This window comes from Anarrhichthys ocellatus, unplaced genomic scaffold (genome assembly GCF_004355925.1).
Source record: "Anarrhichthys ocellatus isolate YVR2014 unplaced genomic scaffold, GSC_Weel_1.0 scaffold1212, whole genome shotgun sequence".
Lineage (NCBI taxonomy): Eukaryota > Metazoa > Chordata > Actinopteri > Perciformes > Anarhichadidae > Anarrhichthys > Anarrhichthys ocellatus.
Window position 1 is genome coordinate 1 of NW_022281186.1, and position 10,351 is coordinate 10,351.

The following is a 10,351-nucleotide window of genomic DNA, read 5'->3' on the forward strand; positions in this document are numbered from 1 at the left end:
ATTTACACTCTGATGTCAACGTTAAAACTTTATTTACACTCTGATGTTAACGTTAACCATCGCAGTGTAAATAAAGTTTTAACGTTAACTTTATTTACACTACGTTAGTGATACCGTGTTTGTTTCCTCCTGCAGGTGTCTCCTACCTCCACCTGATGTTCCACACCGGTCCCTGGACCATCAAGCTGAGCAAGTACCGGTGGTTTGTGCGTCAGGGTCTGATTGACACCAGCCTGACGGCCTCCGTCCTCAACCTGCTGGCCGTGGCCGTGGAGCGCCACCAAACCATCTTCAACATGCAGCTGCACAGCAAGATGAGCACCCGGCGCGTCTTCGTCATCATGATCGTCATCTGGCTGGTGGCCATCCTCATGGGTCTGGTGCCCACCATGGGCTGGCACTGCCTGTGCGACCTGAACGACTGCTCCACCATGGCGCCGCTGTACAGCCGCAGCTACCTGGTGTTCTGGGGCGTCCTCAACCTGCTGACCTTCTCCATCATGGTGGCCGTCTACACCCGCATCTTCCTCTACGTCAGACACAAGAGCAAGCAGATGTCTCAGCACACGAGTCAGATGAGGTACAGAGAGACGGTGTTCAACCTGATGAAGACCGTCTCCATGATCCTGGGTGAGGAGGAGACGCACACACACACACACACACTCCTCTGCTCTTTTTCTCTTTTCTAATAATGTTGCACTTCTTTCTGCCGTTGCTCGGCAACAGAGCATCCGAGTAATAAAACCCTGAGCGTGTTCTGACAGGAAGCAGCCTGTGAGGTTCTGACACGCTTTAGACGGACGTGTGAGGGTTAATCTTTGTTTGAATGTAGCTGAAGAATGCATGACACACTGTTTGTGTGTGTGTGTGAGGATGTGAGCATTCCATTGTGAGTGTTGTGATAATGAAACATGATCGTACAGACTTCACATTCTTCAGCTCTCTGTTCTAACGTCATCACAAGTTCTCTCTGTGCTGCCCCCTGCAGGACGGAACCGGTTCTAAACTAGTAAAGATCCGTTTGTCTCAGTGGTGGGCCGTCAGGGCCTGCAAAGCCTTCTCTGCTGGCCTAAACAGAATCACAAAGCTATATCTATTTTATAATTTCATAATGTTTCTTAAATACACTACATGTATTATAATTTATATAAATATTTTCCCCATTATCTTATGTTCTCATTGCACAGCTCCTGTCTTCCTCAGTCGCTCTGCTTCCAGTGCAGCTTGTTTTAAGTAGAGCTTTTATCCAATCAGATCTCACCTCTGTGTCTCTAGGTAAGAACAGAGGCAGAGGCCTGCAGACTCACAAGTGCATCCATGTGCACTTTAAGTGAATGGGGACGATATTGTTGATTGTCATAGTGTTCAACCAATCAGATCTTTAGTTTGACATGTTGGGCGTATTCTTTGACGTGTCAGAGCTGCTAGCTGGCCTACAAGTACGTGATTGGTCAGTGGGCTAGCGTGACTGTTGTGAAGCAGCTAGCAGAAGTTAGTATTAGGAGTAAGAGTTCAAGTTGAAAGATATGTAAGAAGTTATGTTGACATGATATTTTTAGCATTTTTTTAACACTCAATGGCTGAAGGAAGAGGAGGAACAGATTTGTGAGTTACTGACAACATCTTTCTGGAAAACATTTCAGGAAAAGCTGGGCGTCGTAAGAAAGGGTCAACAACCCCACAGCTAGCAGCCCTGACGCAGCCAGGAAAAGGATTTGTGCGAACGGTATTTCTGTCTAACAGCGTCGTCTCTATGGCTGATAATGCGTTTTATTTGCGACTGAGCGTCTTGGTGTTTGGAGCTACGCTACGCTAACTAAACCAAGGCAGCAACACGACACCATCGCACAGCAGGACACTTACAAGCTACGTGCTTTTGAAAACTTTAGCTGAGACCCGAGTAGATCTACAACTCAACGAACACGTTCACAGGAGGACCTCTGGCTGGAACTGAACCGATGTTCTGTACAACCGCGTCATTGAACTCTTTTACATTACAGTCATTTAGCAGACACTTTTATCCAAAGCGACTTACAATTCAGAGTCTATCACATTTCTACACGGGAGGCACAGCTACGGGAGCAATTTTGGGGTTAAGTGTCGTGCTCAAGGACACATCGACATGCAGAGCCGGAGACAGGGATTGAACCGCCGACCCTCTGATTGAAAGACGGCCCTGCTATCCACAGTCGCCCTCTTTGTAAACAAAGAAAGGAGGATGGACTTTGTCTTTAAGTGAACAGCAGCTTTTGTAAGTGAACTGCTTGTGTTTGTACCTCTGCAGTAGCGTTACTACTGTGTTCATGGTGTTGCACTATGGTGGTGTTTTTATGATCTGGTTAATATTGTTCCCTCTGATGTAATAATATCTGAATGGCTCGTGCTCTTCAGTGTGCGGATGAATACGTGTTTTAGCGCTGCAGGTCTGCTGGATTGATTTGTTGCTTTGTTGTCATATGAATACATGTGACTGGTTCTTGTGAGTTTGTTCTTGTCATTGTGTTAATTACATTGATTCTGACTCTATGCATTGTCCGTTAATGACACAGCATCCCGTTATCGCGGGGTTAGGGTCGGACATGTGATTCTCTGTTTGGGGTTTTCTTTTCTTTTACAGAGCAGGAATGATGGTCTGGAGAGATGTGGATTGTGTGGCGGTTGCTTCAGCCTGTTTGAATCAGTAGAGAACAGATAAACGCTGCGGGGAGAGTGTAGCGTGTTGGCTTTCCTGCTAAGCTAGTTTAGCATAGCCTCCCAGAACACACGCGCCTCCCCAGGGTACAATGTTTTTCTTCCTCGGTGGGCGTGTCAGGCAGTATGTTGTCTGTGACGTGGGTGGGTTGCCAGGTTGAGCGCAGTGGCTCCACCAAAAGAACATTATATTTCCCACAATTTAAGCTTCTGCATTTTCCAAATTGTTAGAAAAACTCTACTCAACACCAAGTGTTCAATCAATGATCAGGAGATTTATTCTTGCAAGAAGGAGCAGAGTCACAGCACATACAGTATGTGTCTCGTAGCTGCTCAGAGCTCCGTCTCTAAGTGCCTGGTGTAGTGAAGGTTTGGACCAGGTTGAACCATCTTCTTGGTTGATTCATGTGTAATAGTGTGGCTGTGTGGGTTCCTGCCCAGGTGTGTAACTCTTTGAAGCAAATGTGATATCTGTCTTCAAAAACCTTCTGTGATTAGCGAGGTGGTGTGGAGCTGAAGGCTGTATTGAAGCCGGTGCTCAGTCTGTTTCTAAGCATCGTGAAGAAGGTACAAGCACTATGCACATATCATTCTGTATTATTCCAGCACAAACGCACTCGTATTATTCAAACGTATTGTTCGGTTCGTAAGCCTCGTACCGAACAGTTCAATATCAACACGTGTATTGTTACACCAATAGAAACAAATACTGCCCGTATCTGTGGCGCCATCATGAGGTTATCAGGAGGTGGTTCAGCTGCAGGACGGCGCTGAAGGCCCCGGTATAAAACACACGGCCCCTCTGGTTAGTACTGATGAGGTCCACCAGCTGTTGCTCTCCCTGGAGACTACTGGACATCGCTGCGGTAAAGTCAGCAGACACTCGGATCTCCGTGGTCAACTCAGCAGACACTTGCATGTTAGTGCACCTATATGCTGACATTCACGGTAAACGCATTTAAACGGCACAGATCGGAGCGAGCGAAGGACTTTGAAAGTTAGCGGAAAGATTACCGTGAGACATCCGGTTTCTTCAGACGAACATCTGGTTTTCAGAATAAGATGCTAACAAAGTATGAATTATATTCACATTAAGTATAAAACATGCTGCCTGCATCTCGTGAACCAATTGTTATTGCCCTTTTGTTCATATAGCAGTACTTTAAAATAAAAGTGCGCAATACACTACTTTTGAATTCATTATTGAACTTTGCCATAATAATGAGATTAATCGCGATTAAATATTTGTTTTGTTGCACATTAGATATTTATATTTTTTATGCTTATTTTGCCCTTTTTTTGTTTTGTTTTGTTTTTTTAAATGAGAAAAAACCTCGTTCACCTTTTAGAGAGGAAACATGACTGCTGTGTCCAATGTCACGGTGACTCGCTCTCTCTCTCACACTCACAGAGACCTGTCCTAACCTCCCCTGTCCTAACCCCCCCCCCCAGGCTGCTTCGTGCTCTGCTGGACCCCCGGTCTGGTGATTCTGCTGCTGGACGGTCTGGGCTGTGAAAGCTGCAGCGTGCTTAAGTTTGAGAAGTACTTCCTGGTTCTGGCCGAGTGCAACTCCTTCGTGAACCCGATCATCTACTCCTTCAGGGACAAGGACATGAGGAGGACCTTCAAGGAGATCCTGTGCTACGTGTGCCGGCGGCGGCGCGGAGACCAGAGCAGCTCGGGGGTTCACTTCAACACCAACATGGAGCAAGAGGTACTGAGCGACAGCACCGGGGGGGCCGCCGGCACTTGGGGGGGGGCGTGGTCAATGATGAAAGGAATAATTCATCTTATTATTATTAATTATCATGTGAAGTTGTGAAAACAATTGGCTTCATTAATTAATTGATTCGTTAACTATCGAATTATTCTGCAGTTTGAAAAGTCCAAATTCTTAAAAGTTTATATTCTGAATAAACATTTTAGGACGTCTTTCTGACATTTTATAGATGAAACTACTAATTGATCAATCAATTAATAATTGCTTATTGGAGTAAATCAGTCCTGGTTCTCTCACAGCGACCCTTTCACAATAAAAGCTCTGTGGCTGCGGTTCTAAATCAGTTTAAACCAAACTAACCTGACAGTTGTTCCTGTAACATATTGATCCTCCACAGAGCTGATTGGTTGATACATGTTGATGATTTATGACTTAACAGCTTCTGTGAGACTCGTCTTAACACGATGTTCTATAAGAGACGTCCTGTCGCCTCCTCCTCTAAACATTCATATGATCTATAAAGCTACACTTCCTGTTCTCACAAGGTTTCTCTCAGACGCTACACACCCACACACACACCCACACACACACCCACACACACACCCACACACACCCACCCACACACACACCCACACACACCCACACACACACACACCCACACACACACCCACACACACACACCCACCCACACACCCCCACACACACACACACACACACACACACACCCCCACACACACACCCCCACACACACACACACCCACACACACACACACACCCCCACACACACACACCTACACACACACTTACACACACACACACACACAATCATTTTACACAACACCCTTATAGATGCGTGAGACGCTGAGAGAAAAGACGTTTATTTCCTGATGTGTCGCTATTTCAGCCAATCGGAGAACAGAATGAGCTTGTCTCTGATTGGCCGTTCGTGGTTCTTCGTGTGATGACACTCTCTCATTAAAATCTAAAATGTGTGTGCGTCCCATCACGCTCTGGTGGTCTCGTCCTAAAGCGGTCCAGATGTGAGCCACATTTCCTCTGACTTGTTACTCTGGTGTATGTTAGAGACACACACACACACACACTGGTGACATTGACGTGAGAGACACAGACGTTCTTTAAATCAAACTCCACATTTTTATTAATCCTGTTGTTGTTGTTGTTGTTTGTTTTTTGTACCAACGTTGTGAAATGAATAAATGCATAAAGTGAGATCAGCTGCTCCGTCTGCGTCTTTGTGTCCATCAGACCGTCGTCTCCTCTTCGTGCCGCTCTGGTCCCGACTAACACATTTCTCTCCTTCCTCTCTCCACTTCCTGTTTCCTCCCGTCTAATCCTCCGTCCTCCGTCCCTCTGGTGTTGTGTCTCTGGTGTCCCTCCGGCTCCTCCTCTGTCCTCACCTTCTCGTCCGTCTCTCCACCTCTCTTGTCTGTAGAACTTCAAGTCTCGGGCCGCCGAGCCGACAGACGGGACCAACGGGACGCCTCTCATCTGCAGCGGCTCGGAGGACGTCACCGCCTCAGAGACCTGACGGGGACTCGAACCATCGGAGACACGAAGAGACACTGAGAGACGGATGTGTCCTAAACTCTTTATTCTTTTAAGACAAACTGTGCTTTAAGAGCAGAGGACGTCTCCTCTGATTGAAAGACAGACACCCTGAGGGACAGCAGCAACAAGACCTAGTCTCAGTCTGTCTCGTGGTCTCGTCCTCTCGATGGACTTGTGTCTGAGACCAAAGCAGTCTGACGGCTCTCGTTTGTGGGTCTGTGTGTCTCCGTTATTTTGTCCACCCCGGTCCTCCCAGTGAGGTCCAGGAGGATCCAGGTCCAGACCCCCTTCTGATGGAAACCAGTTGTGGACTCAGACGGACTAAAGGTTGTAGATGACTGAAAGATCATTTTATTATTATTATGAATATCTTCTAACAGCTGAGATCACTTTTCTTTATAAATGTTATTTGATTTATGATCATAAACACACATTGAACAGATGTTTGTTACCGTTAATAAAGCATCCATTAGATGGATAAAGTCTTTATGACGCTGATCAGATCCACTTTGTTCCCAGAATGCAACAGAAGCTGCATCGTCCTCCAGGCTTTTATTTAATTTAATTAAACGCTTGTTTCCGTCTCACAGCTGATGGTGATGTAAAGCTTTAGATGTTTGTACAGCTCATTGAAAGCAGCATCACTGATATTAATATTAATATCAGGATGTTCATGTAACGCCTCGTTTCCTTCATGATGATCTGCATTCAGAGACTCAGACCACATTAAAACTCTGTTAGAAGCTCTGTCTCATGTGGTTTCATCACTGATGGACAGAAAATGTCCTCATCGGCTCTCCTAAGCCCCTCCCTCTTCCTCCTAAGCTCCTCCGTTGGAGACCTCCTGGGAACTCCTCTCCGTCTTCAGGTTCAGTTTGCTCAGTGGCAGGTTGCTCTTCTTCTTGTGTTTCTTGTTGGGTAGCGCCCCCGTCAGCTGACTCCAGGCGTTCAGAATCACAACCGTTTATTGCCCAGGAAGTTTGCGCATACAAGGAGTTTATCATGGCGGGAGGTGCATAACATTAAACGATCAACAACAATCTACACAGTGCAAGAAATAGAAACATTAACATTTACAAAAGAATATAAAATAAATTGCACAACAAACGGATAACAGGACTGTAATCAAGTGAAATGTTAAAAGTATCAAGTGTGTTTAAATATGAAGGGATGTGTAGGGGACTGACCGGCAGGAGGTTGTCCTGGGGGTGACAGAGTCAGTGGGTCCTGGTCTTTGTTGATGAGCCCGACTACAGACAGGAAGAAACTGTTCATGTGGCGTGAGGTCTTGGTCCTGATGGAGGTCTTGGTCCTGATAGAGGCCTTGAAGCGAACAAGTCCTGGAGGGACAGCAGATTGCAGCCAATCACCCTCTCAGCAGAGCGAATGATGCGCTGCAGTCTGCCCTTGTCCTTGGCAGTGGCAGCAGCGTACCAGACCGTGATGGAGGAGCAGAGGATGGACTCAATGATGGCTGTGTAGAAGTGCACCATCATTGTCTTTGGCAGGTTGAACTTCTTCAGCTGCCTCAGGAAGTACATCCTCTGCTGAGCCTTCTTGGTGATGGAGCTGATGTTGAGCTCCCACCTGAGGTCCTGCGATGGGGGAGGAGTCACACAGGGTGATGGGGGGAGTAAAAATATTCTTTAGGGTTTAGAAATTTACAATTTGTCCAATATTGGAACAATACTGATTGTATGTATGTATGGACTTTATTCTCACTCATTTCTTTATTCTCCTTTCATTTATTCGTGATCTCTGTGATGTCAGATGGTTTGGACTCAGTAGGTGGTCTGGAGCCCCCCGGTGGTCTGGCGTTAAACCTGAGGATTGTTGATATTTTGGGTATTTTACACAGAAAGTTTTGCAAACTGTTCTAAAAACAGAGATAAAACGTTGTTTTCTGTTTCTGCAGCTTTGATTCTGTGTTAAAGTGGAAATCCTTCAGGTTTCAGTCCCGGTTCTGTTGATATTCGTGTTCAGTTTGTCCGTCTGGAGTCTTTCTGTTAATGCTTCTGAATTATGAGCAGAGTTTAATTTCGTACTGTTAAGAAGAACCAGGATTGTCCCCTCAGAATACGTAATACTGCAATACTTTCATCAGAGGACCAGAGATCCACATCGAGTGACCTTCAGAGATTTATTCATTTATTTCATTACAAATGTTGCAGACTGAGACTTTCATGAGCACTAACCCGCTTCCTGCTTCCTGTTTCCTGTTTCCATCAGATTAGAATAAAGTTTAACGAGTTGATTCATTATTTTTCTGCTAAAACAACTTTTTGCATCTGAACAAAAGACTTTTAAACACGTTGATGTGGGTTTCCTTTTACGCACACATAATATCATATATTATATTATGACTTTAAAGTCTCTTCAGCTGCTGTGTTTCTGTCGGTGAGTATTTTATTTAACATAAAATCATTTAAGCGTTAATTCTATTTCAGTTTATTTGACTTTTAATAAACAAAGTTAAATCTGATGCGTCAGAGAAAAGCATCAGCTGATCAATGATGCAAAACTATGAAGTATGAAGTATTCACCTTAACGTTTGTCAAGAGGAATCTGTATTTCATACATTAAATTATATTTCAATCAAATTTTTTTAGGTTTCACAGAACAAATGATTCTGAATCATTAAAAACGAATCAGATTCAAAGATGGAGCCGATCAGAGAAGAACGTCGAGCACGTTTAGTCTGTTCTTTACCGCCTCGTTTATTTTGTAGTTTATTTCGGTGAACTACATGACGTCACTGTTGCCAGTGATGGACTTTATTGATCTGGACCTGCTGGAGCAACTGCTGCCTTGCTCAAGGGGCAGGGGGCGGGGCCTCTGTGACTGACATGTAGGGGGGGGGGGTATTCACAGGTCATCGATCAGGTGATCAGGTCTGTTTCTGCTGAGTTCCTGTTGACGAGCGCGTGGACACGCCCGGAAGTGAGAATTTTATTTTATTAATTCATAACATTCAGACGCATATTTATAAAATCACCCATGTTGTTATGATGATTATGCTCCAGTGTTTCTCCTCATCACAGGCTCAGTCCTCCCTCCCTCCTCCCCCTCCTCTCTCTCCCTCCCTCCTCTCTCCTCCCCCTCTCTCCCCTCCCCCCCCCCCCCCCCCCCCCCCCCCCCTCCTCTCTCCTCTCCCCCCCTCCTCCCTCCCTCCTCTCTCCTCTCAGTCTCCCGGTGCCTCCGTGTCCTCCGTGCGGCGCATGCAGCGCGGCCATGGTGGACTCTCCCAGCGCGGTGATGATGAAGAAGACCTCGGTGCCGGAGATCAAACCGCTGGACCGATACGACTTCAACCGTGCGAAGATCCGCGCCAGCGTCCGGTGGCTGCTGTCGAAGTCGTACGGCTCTGCAGGTAAAGACTCTCTGGTCTCTGGTCTTCTGTTGGGTGGGGCGCTCCATCATTCAGACCGCTGTAAGCTTCTACATGCATGAGTTAGACCGCATCCAGCATCTTCATCCAGCATCCTCCTCCTCCTCCTCCGCTCTCCGTTAACCCGCCCGTCTCCTCCCGGTGTACCGCTGCAGACGCCCATAACCGTGGCACCGAGCAGGAGGGCTGTGAGGCCGGTGATCGACGTGCATGTGAGGCTCGTGAGGCGGAGAGCGGTGCATGCTGGTATAGTGGAGGCTGAGGGTCGCTGCGGTGCAACAAAAGAAGCTGAACGCAGCGCGCGGAGGGCCGGATGTAAACGATCCAGGATCTGTGTCAGTGTTACGCGCGCACGCTGGTGCTGCAGCGCGTGCGTGTGAGCAGAGTGAAGGTGACACGTAAGTCTGTTCAGACAATAGAGAGTTAGTGAGCTCCTCTTCTAGGAAAGGTATGTTTCACCAGTCAGTGTTCTGATGACAAGATCAATACTGCAAATAAATACTGCAACTAAATACTGCAAATAAATACTGCAAATAAATACATCAACTAAATACATCAAATAAATACTGCAAATAAATACATCAACTAAATACATCAACTAAATACATCAACTAAATACATCAAATAAATACTGCAAATAAATACTGCAACTAAATACATCAACTAAATACTGCAAATAAATACTGCAACTAAATACTGCAAATACATCAACTAAATACTGCAACTAAATACAGCAACTAAATACAGCAACTAAATACTGCAACTAAATACTGCAACTAAATACTGCAACTAAATACATCAAATGAATACTGCAAATAAATACATCAACTAAATACTGCAACTAAATACTGCAACTAAATACATCAAATAAATACTGCAAATAAATACTGCAAATGAATACTGCAACTAAATACTGCAAATGAATACTGCAAATGAATACTGCAACTAAATACTGCAACTAAATACATCAACTAAATACATC

General features: G+C 45.5%; 2 protein-coding genes across 2 annotated transcripts; both read left to right on the forward strand.

Annotated features, from left to right (window-relative positions):
- Window positions 1–83: 83 nt before the first annotated feature.
- On the forward strand, window positions 84–7,043 carry LOC116377401 (lysophosphatidic acid receptor 2-like; the record flags this gene model as incomplete). Its single annotated transcript, XM_031839040.1, has 3 exons — window positions 84–630; window positions 4,144–4,406; window positions 5,866–7,043. Coding segments are annotated over 3 exons (906 nt in total), but the record flags the coding sequence as incomplete, so codon positions are not given.
- A 2,111-nt stretch (window positions 7,044–9,154) lies between these two features.
- LOC116377402 (calmodulin-regulated spectrin-associated protein 2-like) lies at window positions 9,155–10,345 on the forward strand. Its single transcript, XM_031839041.1, has 2 exons — window positions 9,155–9,351; window positions 9,525–10,345. The coding sequence occupies exons 1-2, from the start codon at window positions 9,213–9,215 to the stop codon at window positions 9,629–9,631; spliced, it is 246 nt and encodes an 81-aa protein (XP_031694901.1). The 5' UTR covers window positions 9,155–9,212; the 3' UTR covers window positions 9,632–10,345.
- Window positions 10,346–10,351: the final 6 nt, after the last annotated feature.

What these genes read in the sequence shown, in the direction of transcription:
- LOC116377402 (XM_031839041.1), top strand. Translation starts at nt 9,213, where the DNA reads ATGGTGGACTCTCCCAGCGCGGTGATGATGAAGAAGACCTCGGTGCCG. An exon ending in GAAGTCGTACGGCTCTGCAG is followed by an intron (nt 9,352 to 9,524) that starts GTAAAGACTCTC and finishes GTACCGCTGCAG; the next exon opens with ACGCCCATAACCGTGGCACC.